The sequence below is a fragment of the Paramisgurnus dabryanus genome, chromosome 4 (genome assembly GCF_030506205.2).
Source record: "Paramisgurnus dabryanus chromosome 4, PD_genome_1.1, whole genome shotgun sequence".
Taxonomy (NCBI): Eukaryota; Metazoa; Chordata; class Actinopteri; order Cypriniformes; family Cobitidae; genus Paramisgurnus; species Paramisgurnus dabryanus.
Genome location: NC_133340.1, coordinates 43930490 through 43952051, shown reverse-complemented (window position 1 = coordinate 43952051; position 21562 = coordinate 43930490). Strand labels below are relative to the sequence as shown.

Here is a 21562-nt window from a genome sequence, read left to right as displayed (position 1 = left end):
ACATGCAAAATCACTTTGTGAGCAGTGGTCGTGCAGGCATATTCACAATCAATCATTACAGCCTGATACGGTCTTGCCTGGTTAATTCTGTGTGTGTGTGTTTTTTGAATTATTGATGTGGGTGGGGTATGTACTCTGTTTCCAAGGCAACAATGCGGGCCTGTAGTCGTGTTTGGGCGGAGCTGAAGTCTGATATTATGGTCTGGATCTCCATTCTGTGCTCTTTCTTTACATTCTCCATGTCATTCCTGTGCTCCAACACACCGGTTTCATCACTTTCATCTTTGTCATCTGCAAAACTGCACATCAGATGCACATGCATCAAACACTAGAATAGTGAAAAAAGAATTGATTATAATGCATTATACCAATTATGAGATACGGTTTACAGATACTCGCACATGCTGTAAAATCTTGTCACTGACTTGCTATGTGTAATTCTTTAGTCAGTGGTCAGTGGTCATTTGGCTCCTGTGTGACTCTTGTGTGTGTTTGTGATCGCCTCTTTATTGGACTCCTGTGTGTGACTTTGTGTGTGATCGTCTCGTTATTGGACTCCTGTGTGCGATCGTGTCTATGATCGCCTTGTTATTGGACTCCTGTGTGTCATTGTGTCTGTGATTTTCACGTTATTGGACTCCTGTGAGAGTTTGTGTCTGTGATCATCTTGTTGTTGGACTCCTGTGTGTGATTGTGTCTGTGATCGTCTTGTTATTGGCCTCCTGTGTGAGTTTGTGTCTGTGATCGCCTTGTTATTGGACTCCTGTGTGTGATTGTGTCTGTGATTTTCACGTAATTGGACTCCTGTGTGAGTTTGTATCTGTGATCGTCTAGTTGTTGGACTCCTGTGTGTGAATGTGTCTGTGTTTGTCTCGTTGTGGGACTCCTGTGTGCAATCATGTCTGTGATTGTCTCGTTATTGGACTCCTGTGTGAGTTTGTGTCTGTGATCGTCTCGTTGTGGGACTCCTGTGTGCAATCATGTCTGTGATTGTCTTGTTATTTTGACTCCTGTGTGAGTTTGTGTCTGTGATCGTCTCGTTATTTCGACTCCTTCGTGAGTTTGTGTCTGTGATCGTCTCGTTATTGGCCTCCTGTGTGTGATTGTGTCTGAGATCGTCTCGTTATTTCGACTCCTTTGTGAGTTTGTGTCTGTGATCGTCTCGTTATTGGCCTCCTGTGTGAGTTTGTGTCTGTGATCGTCTCGTTATTGGCCTCCTGTGTGTGATTGTGTCTGAGATCATCTCGTTATTTCGACTCCTTTGTGAGTTTGTGTCTGTGATCGTCTCGTTATTGGACTCCTGTGTGTGATTGTGTCTGTGATTTTCATGTTATTAGACTTCTGTGTGAGTTTATTACTGTGATCGCCTCATTATTGGACTCCTGTGTGTGTTTGTGATTGTCTCATTATTGACCTCCTGTGTGTGATTGTGTCTGTGATCGTCTCGTTATTGGACTCCTGTGTGATTGTGTCTGTACCAGCTTAACCAGCTTTGCCAGGCTGGGAGGACCAGCTTAGACCAGCTACTGCCACCTTAAACCAGCTAAAACCAGCCTCCAGCTTATGCTGGTCATTGCTGGATTTTTCAGTACGGTATTGTGCTCCGGTGTGTGTGATTGTGTCTGTGATCGTCTAGTTATGGGACTCCTGTGTGCGATCGTGTCTTTGATTGTCTTGTTTTTGGACTCCTGTGTGAGATTGTGTCTGTGATTGTCTCGTTATTGGACTCCTGTGTGAGTTTGTGTCTGTGATCGTCTCATTATGGGACTCCTGTGTGCGATCGTGTCTGTGATCGTCTCATTATTTCGACTCCTTTGTGAGTTTGTGTCTGTGATCGTCTCATTATGGGACTCCTGTGTGCGATCGTGTCTTTGATTGTCTCGTTATTGGACTCAATGTGTGAGTTTGTGTCTGTGATCGTCTCGTTATGGGACTCCTGTGTGCGATCGTGTCTTTGATTGTCTTGTTTTTGGACTCCTGTGTGAGATTGTGTCTGTGATTGTCTCGTTATTGGACTCCTGTGTGTGATTGTGTCTGTGATTGTCTCGTTATTGGACTCCTGTGTGTGATTGTGTCTGTGATTTTCATGTTATTAGACTTCTGTGTGAGTTTATGTCTGTGATCGCCTCATTTTTGGACTCCTGTGTGTGTTTGTGATTGTCTCATTATTGGCCTCCTGTTTGTGATTGTGTCTGCGATCGTCTCGTTATTGGACTTAAACCAGCTAAAACCAGCCTCCAGCTTTTGGTGGTCATTGCTGGATTTTTCAGTAGGGTATTGGGCTCCTGTGTGTGATTGTATCTGTGATTGTATCTGTGATCGTCTCGTTATGGGACTCCTGTGTGCGATTGTGTCTGTGATTGTCTCGTTATTGGACTCCTGGTTGAGTTTGTGTCTGTGATCGTCTCGTTATGGGACTCCTGTGTGCGATTGTGTATGTGATTGTCTCGTTATTGGACTCCTGGTTGAGTTTGTGTCTGTGATCGTCTTGTTATTGGCCTCCTGTGTGTGATTGTGTCTGTGATTGTCTCGTTATTGGACTCAATGTGTGAGTTTGTGTCTGTGATCGTCTCGTTATGGGACTCCTGTGTGCGATCGTGTCTTTGATTGTCTTGTTTTTGGACTCCTGTGTGAGATTGTGTCTGTGATTGTCTCGTTATTGGACTCCTGTGTGAGTTTGTGTCTGTGATCGTCTCATTATGGGACTCCTGTGTGCGATCGTGTCTGTGATCGTCTCGTTATTTCGACTCCTTTGTGAGTTTGTGTCTGTGATCGTCTCGTTATGGGACTCCTGTGTGCGATCGTGTCTTTGATTGTCTCGTTATTGGACTCAATGTGTGAGTTTGTGTCTGTGATCGTCTCGTTATGGGACTCCTGTGTGCGATCGTGTCTTTGATTGTCTTGTTTTTGGACTCCTGTGTGAGATTGTGTCTGTGATTGTCTCGTTATTGGACTCCTGTGTGTGATTGTGTCTGTGATTGTCTCGTTATTGGACTCCTGTGTGTGATTGTGTCTGTGATTTTCATGTTATTAGACTTCTGTGTGAGTTTATGTCTGTGATCGCCTCATTTTTGGACTCCTGTGTGTGTTTGTGATTGTCTCATTATTGGCCTCCTGTTTGTGATTGTGTCTGCGATCGTCTCGTTATTGGACTTAAACCAGCTAAAACCAGACTCCAGCTTTTGGTGGTCATTGCTGGATTTTTCAGTAGGGTATTGGGCTCCTGTGTGTGATTGTGTCTGTGATCGTCTCGTTATGGGACTCCTGTGTGCGATTGTGTCTGTGATTGTCTCGTTATTGGACTCCTGGTTGAGTTTGTGTCTGTGATCGTCTCGTTATGGGACTCCTGTGTGCGATTGTGTATGTGATTGTCTCGTTATTGGACTCCTGGTTGAGTTTGTGTCTGTGATCGTCTTGTTATTGGCCTCCTGTGTGTGATTGTGTCTGTGATTGTCTCGTTATTGGACTCAATGTGTGAGTTTGTGTCTGTGATCGTCTCGTTATGGGACTCCTGTGTGCGATCGTGTCTTTGATTGTCTTGTTTTTGGACTCCTGTGTGAGTTTGTGTCTGTGATCGTCTCGTTATGGGACTCCTGTGTGCGATCGTGTCTTTGATTGTCTTGTTTTTGGACTCCTGTGTGAGAATGTGTCTGTGATTGTCTCGTTATTGGACTCCTGTGTGCGATCGTGTCTTTGATTGTCTTGTTTTTGGACTCCTGTGTGAGATTGTGTCTGTGATTGTCTTGTTATTGGACTCCTGTGTGTGATTGTGTCTGTGATTTTCATGTTATTAGACTTCTGTGTGAGTTTATGTCTGTGATCGCCTCATTATTGGACTCCTGTGTGTGTTTGGGATTGTCTCATTATTGGCCTCCTGTGTGTGATTGTGTCTGTGATCGTCTCGTTATTGGACTCCTGTGTGATTGTGTCTGTACCAGCTTAATCAGCTTTGCCAGGCTGGGAGGACCAGCTTAGACCAGCTACTGCCACCTTAAACCAGCTAAAACCAGCCTCCAGCTTTTGGTGGTCATTGCTGGATTTTTCAGTAGGGTATTGGGCTCCTGTGTGTGATTGTATCTGTGATTGTATCTGTGATCGTCTCGTTATGGGACTCCTGTGTGCGATTGTGTATGTGATTGTCTTGTTATTGGAATCCTGTGTGTGATTGTGTCTGTGATTGTCTCGTTATTGGCCTCCTGTGTGTGATTGTGTCTGTGATTGTCTCGTTATTGGACTCCTGGTTGAGTTTGTGTCTGTGATTGTCTTGTTATTGGCCTCCTGTGTGTGATTGTGTCTGTGATTGTCTCGTTATTGGACTCAATGTGTGAGTTTGTGTCTGTGATCGTCTCGTTATGGGACTCCTGTGTGCGATCGTGTCTTTGATTGTCTCGTTATTGGACTCAATGTGTGAGTTTGTGTCTGTGATCGTCTCGTTATGGGACTCCTGTGTGCGATCGTGTCTTTGATTGTCTTGTTTTTGGACTCCTGTGTGAGTTTGTGTCTGTGATCGTCTCGTTATGGGACTCCTGTGTGCGATCGTGTCTTTGATTGTCTTGTTTTTGGACTCCTGTGTGAGAATGTGTCTGTGATTGTCTCGTTATTGGACTCCTGTGTGCGATCGTGTCTTTGATTGTCTTGTTTTTGGACTCCTGTGTGAGATTGTGTCTGTGATTGTCTTGTTATTGGACTCCTGTGTGTGATTGTGTCTGTGATTTTCATGTTATTAGACTTCTGTGTGAGTTTATGTCTGTGATCGCCTCATTATTGGACTCCTGTGTGTGTTTGGGATTGTCTCATTATTGGCCTCCTGTGTGTGATTGTGTCTGTGATCGTCTCGTTATTGGACTCCTGTGTGATTGTGTCTGTACCAGCTTAATCAGCTTTGCCAGGCTGGGAGGACCAGCTTAGACCAGCTACTGCCACCTTAAACCAGCTAAAACCAGCCTCCAGCTTTTGGTGGTCATTGCTGGATTTTTCAGTAGGGTATTGGGCTCCTGTGTGTGATTGTATCTGTGATTGTATCTGTGATCGTCTCGTTATGGGACTCCTGTGTGCGATTGTGTATGTGATTGTCTTGTTATTGGAATCCTGTGTGTGATTGTGTCTGTGATTGTCTCGTTATTGGCCTCCTGTGTGTGATTGTGTCTGTGATTGTCTCGTTATTGGACTCCTGGTTGAGTTTGTGTCTGTGATTGTCTTGTTATTGGCCTCCTGTGTGTGATTGTGTCTGTGATTGTCTCGTTATTGGACTCAATGTGTGAGTTTGTGTCTGTGATCGTCTCGTTATGGGACTCCTGTGTGCGATCGTGTCTTTGATTGTCTCGTTATTGGACTCAATGTGTGAGTTTGTGTCTGTGATCGTCTCGTTATGGGACTCCTGTGTGCGATCGTGTCTTTGATTGTCTTGTTTTTGGACTCCTGTGTGAGTTTGTGTCTGTGATCGCCTCGTTATTGGACTCCTGTGTGAGTTTGTGTCTGTGATCGTCTCGTTATGGGACTCCTGTGTGCGATCGTGTCTTTGATTGTCTTGTTTTTGGACTCCTGTGTGAGAATGTGTCTGTGATTGTCTCGTTATTGGACTCCTGTGTGCGATCGTGTCTTTGATTGTCTTGTTTTTGGACTCCTGTGTGAGATTGTGTCTGTGATTGTCTTGTTATTGGACTCCTGTGTGTGATTGTGTCTGTGATTTTCATGTTATTAGACTTCTGTGTGAGTTTATGTCTGTGATCGCCTCATTATTGGACTCCTGTGTGTGTTTGGGATTGTCTCATTATTGGCCTCCTGTGTGTGATTGTGTCTGTGATCGTCTCGTTATTGGACTCCTGTGTGATTGTGTCTGTACCAGCTTAATCAGCTTTGCCAGGCTGGGAGGACCAGCTTAGACCAGCTACTGCCACCTTAAACCAGCTAAAACCAGCCTCCAGCTTTTGGTGGTCATTGCTGGATTTTTCAGTAGGGTATTGGGCTCCTGTGTGTGATTGTATCTGTGATTGTATCTGTGATCGTCTCGTTATGGGACTCCTGTGTGCGATTGTGTATGTGATTGTCTTGTTATTGGAATCCTGTGTGTGATTGTGTCTGTGATTGTCTCGTTATTGGCCTCCTGTGTGTGATTGTGTCTGTGATTGTCTCGTTATTGGACTCCTGGTTGAGTTTGTGTCTGTGATTGTCTTGTTATTGGCCTCCTGTGTGTGATTGTGTCTGTGATTGTCTCGTTATTGGACTCAATGTGTGAGTTTGTGTCTGTGATCGTCTCGTTATGGGACTCCTGTGTGCGATCGTGTCTTTGATTGTCTCGTTATTGGACTCAATGTGTGAGTTTGTGTCTGTGATCGTCTCGTTATGGGACTCCTGTGTGCGATCGTGTCTTTGATTGTCTTGTTTTTGGACTCCTGTGTGAGTTTGTGTCTGTGATCGTCTCGTTATTGGACTCCTGTGTGAGTTTGTGTCTGTGATCGTCTCGTTATGGGACTCCTGTGTGCGATCGTGTCTTTGATTGTCTTGTTTTTGGACTCCTGTGTGAGAATGTGTCTGTGATTGTCTCGTTATTGGACTCCTGTGTGCGATCGTGTCTTTGATTGTCTTGTTTTTGGACTCCTGTGTGAGATTGTGTCTGTGATTGTCTTGTTATTGGACTCCTGTGTGTGATTGTGTCTGTGATTTTCATGTTATTAGACTTCTGTGTGAGTTTATGTCTGTGATCGCCTCATTATTGGACTCCTGTGTGTGTTTGGGATTGTCTCATTATTGGCCTCCTGTGTGTGATTGTGTCTGTGATCGTCTCGTTATTGGACTCCTGTGTGATTGTGTCTGTACCAGCTTAATCAGCTTTGCCAGGCTGGGAGGACCAGCTTAGACCAGCTACTGCCACCTTAAACCAGCTAAAACCAGCCTCCAGCTTTTGGTGGTCATTGCTGGATTTTTCAGTAGGGTATTGGGCTCCTGTGTGTGATTGTATCTGTGATTGTATCTGTGATAGTCTCGTTATGGGACTCCTGTGTGTGATTGTGTATGTGATTGTCTTGTTATTGGAATCCTGTGTGTGATTGTGTCTGTGATGGTCTCGTTATTGGCCTCCTGTGTGTGATTGTGTCTGTGATTGTCTCGTTATTGGACTCCTGGTTGAGTTTGTGTCTGTGATTGTCTTGTTATTGGCCTCCTGTGTGTGATTGTGTCTGTGATTGTCTCGTTATTGGACTCAATGTGTGAGTTTGTGTCTGTGATCGTCTCGTTATGGGACTCCTGTGTGCGATCGTGTCTTTGATTGTCTCGTTATTGGACTCAATGTGTGAGTTTGTGTCTGTGATCGTCTCGTTATGGGACTCCTGTGTGCGATCGTGTCTTTGATTGTCTTGTTTTTGGACTCCTGTGTCAGTCTGTGTCTGTGATTGTCTTGTTTTTGGACTCCTGTGTGAGATTGTGTCTGTGATCATCTCGTTTTTGAACTCCTGTGTCAGTCTGTGTCTGTGATTGTCTTGTTTTTGGACTCCTGTGTGAGATTGTGTCTGTGATCGTCTCGTTATGGGACTCCTGTGTGCGATCGTGTCTTTGATTGTCTTGTTATTAGACTCCTGTGTGAGTTTGTGTCTGTGATCGTCTCTTTATTGGCCTCCTGTGTGTGTGATTGTGTCCGTAATTGTCTTGTTTTTGGACTGCTGTTTGAGTTTGTGTCTGTGATCGTCTCGTTATTGGAATCCTGTGTGTGATTGCGTCTGTGATTGTCTTGTTTTTGGACTCCTGTTTGAGTTTGTGTCTGTGATCGTCTAATTATTGGACTCCTGTGTGCGATTGTGTGTGTGTGTGTGTGTGATCGCCTCATTATTGGACTCCTGTGTGTGATTGTGTCTGTGATTGTCTCATTTTTGGACTCCTGTGTGTGACTTTGTATATTGTCTATTTATTGTACTCCTGTGTATGACTTGTGTGTGACTGTCTTGTTATTAGACTCCTGTGTATGACTTTGTGTGTGACTGTCTTTTTATTAGACTCCTGTCTGTGATTGTGTCTGTCATAATCTTGTAACTGACCTCTTGTTTGTTATTATGCCAGTGGTCCAAATCTCCTTTTTGAAATTGCGTCAATGATCATCTTATTACTGACATGCTGTGTATGAGTGTGTTTCTGGTCATATATTTATATTTCTCCTGGTTTTCATTGTGTCAGTGGTCATCATGTTACTCACAGACATACTATGTGTATGCATGTGTGTGTGTGGTCATCTTGTTACTGTGCTGTCTGTTGTCATCTTATCACCGAGCTTCTTTATGTGAGTTTGTCTATGATCATCTTGTTACTGAGCTTACAGTATATATGTGATTGTCTTACTGACCTCCTATGTTTCTGTCTGTGGTCTTGTTCCTCTTTTTGTGCGCTCACTGCATTCATTCGTTCTTTAAGCTCTTCGTTCTCTCTCTTTAGCTCCTGTACTTCACTGCTCTTCTCATCCAGCTGTCTCTCTAAAGACTGTAAACGGTTTTGTTGCTTTAGATCCTGAGAAGGAAAGACAGAAGGAGAGAGGAAGAGTCATGCTGTGTATGGGAGTGTATGGGTATGTGTATGTACCCACAGTCATCTCTGTAGGTCTGTTTGTGTGTACCTGCTGCAAGGCCATCATTTGTGTGTGCGTGTGTATTTCGTTTTGAAGGTCCTCGATCTGCTGCATGTGTCTCTGGGTGACCTGTCTCACCCACTCAGTGTGCTGCTGGGTCAGCTCTGCCTTCTGCTTGTCTGTACACACACAATTAAAGGAACCATCCGTGTTTGTCACTTGAATATAGTTCTTATAGACTGACCTTCAACCATTGCACACTTAAGTTAGAAATGAACTTCCATTGCTTTAGGTCATTGTGGTGACTCATGAGACATCAGTTCCCACAAGGACCAACAAGCAGTCTGCAAATAATACAATGACTTTGCCAATGTACCATTCAATACTATTTAATACCAATCCTAATGATAGGTTTCTAAGGTTCCCTACACAGACAAATAAAACTGATCTTGGCAAAGGTCCATACGGTGGCATGTAAAAATAGCATACGTTTATTTGGTAATAAAAAATGCTGCTTGAAAGATTGCTTATGTAATTGCTAATGTATATTGAACCTTAATGTAAATTGTACCATATAGCAAATAAACATAGTCGCCAAAAAATACAATAAAATGCATTTCAGTTTTAGATCAAATTAAAGCAGCTAAATTAAATTACATAAATTAAAACAGCTCCATGTTTTCAGTAGCGTGTAAATGTAATCAATTATATAAAAAAATAGTACTCAAATATTTCATATCTGTATTTATGTATATAGGATCTGATGGTTACCGAGCTGTAGTTTGTGCTGTGTGAGCAAGCGTTGTCTCTCTGATTGAAGCTCCTCATTGGCTTGTGTTTCCAAGGCCTGAAGAGCCCGCTGGTGGTTTATTCTCTCCACACGCAACAGTTCCTCCTCTCGCTCGCGCCAAACCCTCTTGTCCCGCTCTTCATCTCTATCACCTGCAACCTTTCCATCTTCATCATCCTCATCTTCCTCTTTGACCACCTGTAGCACTCACGGAGAGGGACGATTAAAGGAGCATTTCACCCGTGGAAACATTCAACTTTATTAAAAGTGGATCATATTTGTAGTCGAAATGTAACATAAATTTAGAATTTGGTGCCTATTTGACCGAGAAAAGGAGTGTTTGTAGTCTCACCCCCCCTCTTCAAAGATGTTGGACTTCCTTCTTTCAATGATGCAAAATGATGATTTTTACATCATTGAAAAAAGGAAGTGCAACACTGAAATCGGTATTTCGGAGGGAATGATGCATGACCATTCAAAAATATGACAGGGTTTCTAACTATACAAAGCTTAATGCAAATGGGTGAATTGTCCCTTTAAAGTCCCAAACACAAAAGAGTGTTGTGTGTGTGTACTTGGACTGCTGTACATAGACGTAACAAGATAGAGCTATACAATTTATGTGAATTGTGTGCCCCCTAAATTATATTGGCAAAGTTCACAAACATTGTGGATATCTCTTTTATAACTCTTGAAGAAATACAGTGAGATTACAGGCGTCTTTCACTCAGGAAAAATAATTGAGATAATAATAAATAAAGATTCAATTAGCTTTTTGTAAATATGCAAAAATAGTTTACCACATGATGATGCAATTGACAAATCACAATCAAGTAATCGAATGAGCTATGCAATAATTCAACATTTTAATGTTAAATTCTGTTCTATCTGATTTCCAAAGTTCAAGACCTGGACTCTTTATAAATAAATCATTTTAAACAATGCATATGAACACTGGAGAAGTTGTACCCTCACCTGTAACTGATGCCTCATCATTCTCTCTTTCTCCTGGATAGTGGAGTGAAGCTGAGCTCTGAGGGAACTGTTCATATCTCTTGTCTTTTGGATCTCCTGCTTCATTCGCTCGATCTCACCATTACTATACTGCCTGTCTCGCTCTCCCTCTATCTTCTCTGCGTGAGCTCTCCTCTCCTCCAACTACACACAGAAATCAAACAATGATGCAGACAGGCATGCATACGATTAATTGATCGAAACCAATCCAACGTCTGTTACCGCCGTCTGCAGCTCCTCTACTTTGTGTTGCCACTGTTGGTTCATCTTTCTGAACTCTTCCTCTCTTTCTCTCTTCAGCTCCATGACCTGATTGGAGAATTGCTTCTCAAACTGTAGCCTACACACAAACAATTCAATTAAAATTCATTCCTTAAATGCTTTTTAACATATTGAATTATATATATATATATATATATATATATATATATATATATATATATATATATATATATATATATATATATATATATATATATATATATATATATACTGTATATATATACAGTCTTGTTCAAAATAATAGCAGTACAATGTGACTAACCAGAATAATCAAGGTTTTTAGTATATTTTTTATTGCTACGTGGCAAACAAGTTACCAGTAGGTTCAGTAGATTCTCAGAAAACAAAAAAGACCCAGCATTCATGATATGCACGCTCTTAAGGCTGTGCAATTGGGGTATTAGTTGAAAGGGGTGTGTTCAAAAAAATAGCAGTGTGGCATTCAATCACTGAGGTCATCAATTTTGTGAAGAAACAGGTGTGAATCAGGTGGCCCCTATTTAAGGATGAAGCCAACACTTGTTGAACATGCATTTGAAAGCTGAGGAAAATGGGTCGTTCAAGACATTGTTCAGAAGAACAGCGTACTTTGATTAAAAAGTTGATTGGAGAGGGGAAAACCTATAAAGAGGTGCAAAAAATGATAGGCTGTTCAGCTAAAATGATCTCCAATGCCTTAAAATGGAGAGCAAAACCAGAGAGACGTGGAAGAAAACGGAAGACAACCATCAAAATGGATAGAAGAATAACCAGAATGGCAAAGGCTCAGCCAATGATCACCTCCAGGATGATCAAAGACAGTCTGGAGTTACCTGTAAGTACTGTGACAGTTAGAAGACGTCTGTGTGAAGCTAATCTATTTTCAAGAATCCCCCGCAAAGTCCCTCTGTTAAAAAAAAGGCATGTGCAGAAGAGGTTACAATTTGCCAAAGAACACATCAACTGGCCTAAAGAGAAATGGAGGAACATTTTGTGGACTGATGAGAGTAAAATTGTTCTTTTTGGGTCCAAGGGCCACAGGCAGTTTGTGAGACGACCCCCAAACTCTGAATTCAAGCCACAGTACACAGTGAAGACAGTGAAGCATGGAGGTGCAAGCATCATGATATGGGCATGTTTCTCCTACTATGGTGTTGGGCCTATTTATCGCATACCAGGGATCATGGATCAGTTTGCATATGTTAAAATACTTGAAGAGGTCATGTTGCCCTATGCTGAAGAGGACATGCCCTTGAAATGGTTGTTTCAACAAGACAATGACCCAAAACACACTAGTAAACGGGCAAAGTCTTGGTTCCAAACCAACAAATGAATGTTATGGAGTGGCCAGCCCAATCTCCAGACCTTAATCCAATTGAGAAGTTGTGGGGTGATATCAAAAATGCTGTTTCTGAAGCAAAACCAAGAAATGTGAATGAATTGTGGAATGTTGTTAAAGAATCATGGAGTGGAATAACAGCTGAGAGGTGCCACAAGTTGGTTGACTCCATGCCACACAGATGTCAAGCAGTTTTAAAAAACTGTGGTCATACAACTAAATATTAGTTTAGTGATTCACAGGATTGCTAAATCCCAGAAAAAAAAATGTTTGTACAAAATTGTTTTGAGTTTGTACAGTCAAAGGTAGACACTGCTATTTTTTTGAACACACCCCTTTCAACTAATTGCCCAATTGCACAGCCTTAAGAGCGTGCATATCATGAATGCTGGGTCTCATTTGTTTTCTGAGAATCTACTGAACCTACTGGTAATTTGTTTGCCACGTAGCAATAAAAAATATACTAAAAACCTTGATTATTCTGGTTAGTCACATTGTACTGCTATTATTTTGAACAAGACTGTATACACACACACACACACACACAGAATAATAAAAAATATATATATAGATAGATATATATGTAAGGAATAATTGACGATGGGCCATTGAATTATAAGAAAATAATGCAAACCCAATGTGGTAATGCAGCATGACGCGAAGTGGAATAATTCAAAGGGACCAGAGTCAATTATTCTGCTTATACCATGGTTACCCAAAACATTGTTCTTGTGTCTATTTTTAAGACATTTGGCAAGTTAGGTGTGCGGTTAACAGAAAAATGATCAACACCCATGGAACATTTCTCAGCAAATCAGAATAAAGCATTCAACAGCCCTGTGGTATAAATATATACATAGATAAAATACAGTATATTGTCCTTATGAATAGATTGTTAGGATTTTATAAACCATGACAGTATGCCTGTTCACAAGAGAGTTGACGCAACCTCACAAATACCCATCGCTTCACCTCAGAAGACATTTAATAACCATATGGATTATTCTTTGATGGATGGATACACTTTTTGGAGCTTAACAATGGGACACTATGTAGGGAATAATTGACAATGGGCCATTTAATTATTTGAATGGCTGTTGAATTCTTTATTCTGATTGGTTGAGAAATGGTCCACAGTTATGCATTATTTTTCAATAAATGCACACCTGACCTGTCAAATATCTTAAAATAACCACCAGAGTTAATAATAATTGACTCCAGTCCTATGAATTATTTGAAAATTATGCACACTCGCAGTTCGCGTTGTGCAGCATTACCACTTTGTGCGCATTATTTTCAAATCAAAACACTGTGTGCAAGGTCAAAATTATAAATCTTTTTTTGTTTAACTTTATCAGTAAAACTTAAAATCTTTAAAAAACGATTGATTACTGATAAGTAAATTATTACGTATAAATATATTAATAGATTAAAGGCTCTTGCGCTGGAATGAGCTTCTCTCCCATGTTGACACAGATTTATGACTAAACTGAAATTTCATTACGACTGCCAATAGCGGGCGAACTCCGACAACCGGGTCTGAATGTAGTGTACAGGCAGTTTAGCCTATATATCTTTAAAATATTAAAATGAAAACATGAAGGGCAATCTCAGTCATTAGGAGAAGACTGGCTATATGTTGAGAATACTTTAATACTTTAATATATGATCTATAACAAAAAGTAACAAAAAAACTTAAGTTATAACATATAATAATAATAATAAAATATAATATAATATAATATAATAATAATAAAATATAATGGGTAAAAGTAAAAAAAAAGGTAAAAAAGGGGTAATAGTTTGGCTCGCATCATTTTAAACTAAGCTAATGTCAAACACCCAAATTTAAATAAATAACACTGCAGTCTACCAATTTTACCCAATATTAGAAGCACAAAACATTTCAAGACACATATATTTAACAACAATCTAAGCCACTCCCTTTCTCCATGTCACACACCTGATCCTCTCTTCTATGCCGTGATTGGACTGTTGCAGAATTTCTCTTTCCTGCTGCATAGCAGAGATCTCTGCATGCAGTCCTTCTTTATGAGCAGAAAACTCCTCCTTTTGGACATATAAAAACAAAGACAGGGATTGATAGGAAGATAGATGCACGGATTGAACATAAAGTGGATTGTTAGCTGAGTAAATGTTGATGTCTCTGTTCAGAAGCCTCCAATTATTTCATCTTCTTAGATCTGCTGAGATCAGCGCATCTTTGTGGTGCCATAAGGGCCTTGGATATGTGTGTGTGTGTTGTGTGTGTGTGTGTGTGTGTGTGTGTGTGTGTGTGTGTGTGTGTGTGTGTGTGTGTGTGTGTGTGTGTGTGTGTGTGTGTGTGTGTGTGTGTGTGTGTGTGTGTGTGTGAGATGGAGCGCTGCGGTGACAGAAAGGGACACTGTTGACACACTGAGTCAGATGGAAGTGTGTGTTGAGCAAGCAAGAACGAGTACCTGTAATTGCTGCATGCTGCTGTGTGCATTCTCCAGTTCCTCTCTTAACCGCATGCACTCCAGGCAGCACGCAGACCGTCGCTCCACCTCTGCGCTCTCCCTCTTTCTTTGCATTTCCCTTTCGCTCTCCTCCTCTCTTTCTCTCTCCAGTGTCTGAATCACCCCCTCCAATTTCGCTATCTGCAAGCCATAGAAAATCATGTTAGAAGACCCTTCAAACCATTTAATAGCTGTAATAATACTGTACCTCATTTATGGGGACCATGTTTCAAAAAATTTAAACTTCTAATCAAACAAAGATTGCCCCTTTCAGGAATTGAACCTTAAACTTTATGGTTACCTGATCCACTCAACTTTGCACTAACCGTGTATTATAGCCTTTAAATCAAGGTATTTAAGTTGACTTAGAAGTGGCGTATAAAACAAATCTCTGTCATCTAAAATATAGCAGGAGCTGTGATGATTCATGCTATGATGTGACACAGCATTAAAACAACACTCTCTTTTCTTTCCCTCTATCACTTATTAAGTGCTAGTTTGCGATCATAACCCAATTTCAAGCCTGCTGGCACATTTAGCATTAGCTGAATCCCTTTACCTAGGGCAGTACAAATGTTATTTTTGCTATCTCATTTATCATGGTCATCTGGAGAGCTCTGGGGCTCACAGTCTGTGTCTAACGTTTTTTTTCTGATTTTCATACCAGAGCCTTTGTTTGGCCAGGGATTTGTGAACCGCTCTACATTACCACTTAACCTGAATCCGAAAACATCATTGTGGCCTTATTCTACCTAGTAAGTAGTTATAAATACTTTCAAAAGCAGTGAAACTTTGTTTAACTTTCAATACTGTAAACTCATTATAGAACATTTATAATACATAAGGTTTAGACAAGAAAGTTGTTAAATAATGTCAAAGGTAGTTTAACAGATTTGATCCTGAAACATTTTTAGTTATGCTGGTTAAAAGTCTTCTTACATCCTGATAGCAATCACTGTGTTAAGTTGTTTAAATGTATTTGTAGAAATTTATGTCATCTGTGAAAGGAGTAGGACCAAAAAATGTTCAACAAATCATAGATTTCGGTCCGAACGGACGTTTCCTTTTATGTCCCTCATACGCAAGCGTAATTTGAATTCCCACCGCGCAGCGAGTCCACGCAGATACCATACGTCATCGGCGCGTTCACGTGCGCTCTGTCTGTAAACAGCGAGAACAGCAAACTTTTCTGCTGAATTGATAACCTACACAGGAGCAACAAAACTAAAGGCATCTTTTATAACAACAACAGCAAAAACTGCCTGGATCAGCAAGAGCAAAAACCCACATTAACATCGGTAACTTTACCGCGAGATGCAAACAGCTACAGGAGGCAAAGGGTCTGAAAGGGTCGCTGCACTGTTTATTTTGGTAAGGTAGGTACGCGATATGTTTGTACTGATATGGATTCAGATATTCTACTTTGATGAAACATTGTGTTGCTTATAAATTTGTGTTCGTTTACGGATTAGCATAACGATATAGTTACTACGTCTACACAACCGAACGTGTGCTTAAACTAATTCTGATGTAAACCAGTTGTTTGGTTAATTTGGAAGTGTTATTCGACTTTGTACTGCAAAGTTTTCTCACTGGTGAATGAGACATGAGATGTGACCGTCTGATCTGTGCGTGTTCATGTGTTTTTAAAGAGGCGTGACTTTGGATGGCGATTTGACTTGAGGGTGGGATCGGGATTTCATTGCTAGGCGACTACCGTTAGCATTTTTCAAAATGTGTTACCCTACCTTTAACACTACTATATTTTGACTGCAATCCTGTTACATATAAATTTAATGTAACAAATTTTAATTTTCTTTTAATTTATGGAAAATACATTTTTCAAAACCTGTAAACCAATATTTGTTACTCCTAAACTGCAAGAATTCGCTATTAAGTAAAATTTTAGCAAAAATTTCAATCCTGTTGTGGAGCAGTTTTGTATTATTATTTTTATTAAGTCTATTGAATTCCAGTATTCATTGACTTCAACTTGGCTTTGAACTAATAGAACTGACCTGAAAATATAATTAACAGCTAATATTTAGTTTGAACTTCTGAGGTTTTTGAAGATTTAGCATCTTTAGCTTTTTAATTGTATTAGGTAAAAGTAAAAAAAGACGTTTGTGCCATTTATTGTTAAAGGGTTAGTTCACCCAAAAATGAAAATAATGTCATTAATGACTCATCCTTATGTGGTTCCAAACCTGTGAGACCTCCGTTCATCTTTGGAAACACAGTTTAAGATGTTTTATATTTAGTCCGAGAGCTTTCTGACCTTTCATTGAAAATCTATGTACGGCAGGGTTTCCCGTAGCATATTTCAATTAAGGCGGCCCGCCTAAGCTTGGAAACTCTACCGCCTTAACAACTTGTCCAAAAAAAAATTAAAAATCGCTGCACAAAAGGCCATCAAGTTCATGTCGGAGAATAGCGCGTATGCTCATCACACCGCATGCAGGGACGCACACCACACGGCCGAAATGAGAAAGACGTGGTCCGGACCGTCACTGTCTGGAGGATAACTAGCCAGTTGATAAAACATCTCGGAGAATAGCGCGGACGTGCTTCACACCGCGAGCGTGCACGCACACCACACGGCTGAAATGAGATAAGACTTGCTCCGTCATGTTTGGAGGATAGCCAGTTGATAAAACACGTGTCCGTCAGAACTGTAAGTGAACTTATGTTTTGGGGTTATTCAAGCCTGTTATTGTATTAGTCTATAGTTCTTCTAATTGTAAAGTAAGTTAGCTGGTGATTTTGTTGTTTGAGCAACCTGCTAAGGTTTCACGTGCCTGTTGATTAGATATAATTGTTGAGCGCTCTTGCTCACTTTATTCATGTGCATTATTTGCTACAGTTACACTCCTTTAAGATAATGTAATTATTAATAGTGGGAAATAATCAGTTGTTACCATTTTTGCGCAATCTATCATCGTCCGCGAGATGATCTACAACATCTGCTTTAGTTTGTGTTTATTAACCCTTTAGTTTTACTTCATAACGCTATTCCCATTAGAGGTATCTGTTAAAAACATTAAAATTCATTAATAATCTAGTATGTGTTCATTTTTTGTCATAGTTTCTTCAAAATTAAGTTTTATTTGAGTGTTTTAAAAATAAATATTTTATTTATTTATTTTATTAAAATATTTTAATTTTCATCATGACGCATACGCCACGCCCCTTTGATTGCACGCCCTTGGCCCCGCCCACCCATCCAACCCTACCACCTTGACTAACAAATTTTCTGCGGGAAACCCTGTACGGTATACTGTCCATGTCCAGAAAGGTAATAAAAACATCATCAAAGTAGTCCATGTGACATTAGTTGGTCAGTTAAATTTGTTGAGGCATCGAAAATACATTATGGTCCAAAAGTAAAAAAATTATAACTTTATTCAGCATTGTCTTCTCTCCTGCGTCTGTTGCGAATGTGCATGCACAGTACGCTGCTGACGTACGAAGCTGCTGACGTGTTATCGTCAGACATGTTTGCAAAGATTTTTTTTTCAAAATTTGAGCGTACGTCTCCCTCAGACCTAAAACGGGTGCAAAAAAAGCAGGGGCGCACCAGATAACACGTAAGCAGCGTCGTACGTCAGCCGCATCACTGCAGTCAAGGGACTTCAGCCTTGTGCACGCGGTTCACAACAGAACAACAGAATACTCCCCACAGCTACACGCGAATGGTCGCGTTCGACACTATATGAAATACAAATGATTTCTTATTCAAATTATTAGTCTAACAGGCTGTCAGGGCAGCACTGATTTGGCGAAATTTACAGTACATTAAAACATTAGGATAGGTGAAGAAAAGTAACTGATCAACCATTGCAAACACAGTTTAGAACAAACAACAACACAACAAAGAACAGGAATCAAACAAACATGCTATAGAGCTTTCTGTTATTGGAAGAAGTAAAAGTTAAAGAAGAAAAACGATAGTGTGTGTGCAAATGCTGTCTATTTCCATTGTATAATTGTTTATAGTGGAGTGCCCTGTCTAAATATTTTCACGCGCATGCGCTGTTGTACGCGGACTGTACGCGCGGTCTCAAATTTTGGGCTGCACGCAGACGGTCCCTCTTGATGACGAAAATGACATCATGCGGACGGCGCGCATATGTGGACGTCCCTAGTATACTTTCGGCTTTAATCACAAAATTGTAAAAAGTATTTTCCTGTGTAGTATATATTGTGTGTGATCTTACCTCTGTGTTGGACAGTTGTAGTTGTTGGTGTAGCTCTGCTCTCTCTGTCTCTAAACTCTGTCTCTCTTCTTGACTGGCTTTCATCTGCTCCTCAGCCTGCATTATAAAGCCAACATATTGTTAATGTTATATGGTCAGTGATATCTGAAGATGATCTCTCTCTCTATTGCATCTGTCTGATGTTCTACACTGCAAAAAATGACTTTCTTACTTAGTATTTTTGTCTTGTTTTCAGTAGAATTATCTTAAAATTCTTAAATTAAGATGATTTTTCTTGATGAGCAAAATGACCTTCGAAAATAAGTCTAGTTTAGACAAACAAATTTCAATTTAAGTGAATTTGTGCTTTAAACAAGCAAAAATATCTGCCAACGGGGTGAGAAAAAAATCTAAAAATAAGTTTTCTTCTAGTGTCTTTGTTTAATGGGGGAACTTGTAACACGTTTTTTCTTTAGTCTTCATAAAATTGTAGTCACTTGTAGTAATCTTGCAATCTTGGACTGCTTTCAGTTTGTGTAGCAACCAATCGTAATTTAATTGTATGCGACCATTTCCACTTTTCTTTCTGGACTAAAACAGGCTGCTCCTTGCTTCTAGGTCATACGTTGCACGGATATATTTGTAGCAATAGCCAACAATACATTTTATGGGTCAAAAAATTTTTTTCAAATATAAAGATATTTTTAAATCTCATATCATAAAAATGTAATTAGAAGTAAATTAGTAGAGTTGGATTTTTTTTTTAAGGGGAACTATCAATGGAAGTTGGTACGTCGACACTTTTTGGAGCGTGCTGTTGTACCTGCTCTGTCTTCTTCTTCTCTGCATCCAGCATTGCGTGAGCATGCCGTAGTTCACTGGCATGTTTGCGGATGACTTCTTCCAGGGCTTTCCGAAGCTGCTCTTTCAACCTTATTTTCTCTTCGTCCATCTTTTGCTGCACCTGTTTCTTCTCCTCTTCCAGCTCTTGTCTGTCATTCTGACGTTCTTTCTCCACCTCCTGCTGAAGGCGTCTGATCTCTTCAGTATGAGCACGCTGCAGCTCCAGACGCATAGAGGACAGAGCATCAGCATGCTAAAACACAAACACATTTTTCATGATATAACACCTTAAATGATGCAATTTCAGGATAGAAACACATAGTTGCAGGTGTCAGCAGAGATGTTTTAAGATTGGTTGATGCACATATAAAGGCTTTCAAAGGATCATATCCCATTTAGCCAGGCACGCCACAGTATTTCACCATGGGATTGTTTGTGCTCATATATCAGATTAGCTGTAGTAAACAGCAGAGGCTGGATTTAAAGCTGAGTAAAAACTGTGCGATTTATGCCTGTGCCAGATTTCACGGATTGCAAATGATTTATTACATCCTAGGACAAAATTATTTGGTTTTTGTCTTTGATTAGTTGCCTTTGCAAAGCCCTTAAGCTCTGAAGGTTCCGTCACATACATTTAAAATGATGGCCACCTAATGATGATACAAATAGGAGCACAGCAATTTATTACTTGTGTGTGTGTGTGTGTGTGTGTGTGTGTGTGTGTGTGTGTGTGTGTGTGTGTGTGTGTGTGTGTGTGTGTGTGTGTGTGTGTGTGTGTGTGTGTGTGTGTGTGTGTGTGTGTGTGTGTGTCTAGAGCCATTCCGATATGGAACAAAAAGATGGTTATTTATTGTTCCCTTCAAATTATAATCCTATTATGTTAAATGCTCTCTCATTTGCAAGTCGCTTTGAATAAAAGCGTCTGCTGAATAAATAAATGTAAATCTACCATCAATATTCACGAAGTGTTGTACAAAGATTAAGCGCACGCATTGAAAAAAAGATAGGGATGTATTAATTTGTCTAAGCTGAGGTAAGAACATAGCAAAATATTGAAAAACGGTGGTGTTTTTCAATGGGTGGGTATTCATACTACATACCTACTGTTTTAAGGGTCAATGGGTAAGTATCTCACATAATTCAGTACATACTGTCACAGACTATGCGATTTCAGATGCAGCGTAAGTGATGCATTTGAACGTGTGGGGGTGGCTTGCCTGTTTGAGCATGCGGGCGTGGTCATTAGAACGGCCACTGTTTTGAAGCTCCAGCTCTTTGTTTCGAATGTTGAGACGACTGAGTTGAGCCCTTAGTTCGTCCACCTCTGCAGAGACCCTCACCTGAGAGGAACTCTGACTCATTAACTCCTCTGCAGAAAATCACAAACAAGCAGACAAGCACACAAGCATAAGAATGATAAGATCAGAGGAGACAGAAGAATCAGTGAAATAAAGCTGCTAATCACAACTGTCATATGACAAAAACAATCATTTCAGAGATGTAAATAGCAACAATTGCATCAAACTTACTGTGAACAATAATTGCTGACATAGAAATGTTGGCTTATTGACTACTGAAACCTTCAATATATATTAAAGATGTTTGATAATTACAGGAACGTACAGCATCCTGCTCGCAACACCAAGAACATGGGTTAGATTCCAAAGGAAAAAACACTGATTTGTGGGGTGTGTGTGTATGGGTTACAAATTTTTGACCTTGTGGGGACATTTTAAGGTCCCCATGAGGAAACGAGCTTATAAATTAAACAGAATGATGTTTACTGAAAATCTAAGGTAGAAGAAAGTTTTCTGTGATGGTTGGGGTTAGGGGAAGGGAACAGAATATACAGTTTGTTCAGTATAAAAACCATTACATCTATGGAATGTCCCAACAAAACATGGAAACCTGTGTGTGTGTGTTTTATTTGAGAGGTGACTAAAATTTAGACTATAGAGTACAAACATACATCCGTGTTATATTTCACTTCATGAAGTCAGACTTAGTATTGAAATGCAACTAAGATTAACTCTCTGCTATCAATAAACTCATTTTATTCTAGATCACTTTGTC

At 40.2% G+C, this 21562-nt stretch overlaps 1 protein-coding gene across 3 annotated transcripts in view; it reads right to left on the bottom strand.

Moving 5' to 3' along the window:
* The window catches only part of fam184b (family with sequence similarity 184 member B), a 43859-nt gene that overhangs the window by 4722 nt on the left and 17575 nt on the right, over positions 1-21562 (bottom strand). For all 3 annotated transcript variants that reach the window (XM_065254718.2, XM_065254717.2, XM_065254716.2), the window contains exons 5-15: positions 20707-20858; positions 19470-19742; positions 18668-18763; positions 14412-14591; positions 13916-14022; positions 10575-10692; positions 10314-10496; positions 9320-9536; positions 8597-8727; positions 8330-8490; positions 135-299 (exon numbers count right to left, since the gene is read on the bottom strand). In XM_065254718.2, the coding sequence (XP_065110790.1) occupies positions 135-299; positions 8330-8490; positions 8597-8727; positions 9320-9536; positions 10314-10496; positions 10575-10692; positions 13916-14022; positions 14412-14591; positions 18668-18763; positions 19470-19742; positions 20707-20858 (1783 nt within the window). The remainder of the gene's footprint in view (positions 1-134; positions 300-8329; positions 8491-8596; positions 8728-9319; positions 9537-10313; positions 10497-10574; positions 10693-13915; positions 14023-14411; positions 14592-18667; positions 18764-19469; positions 19743-20706; positions 20859-21562) is intronic.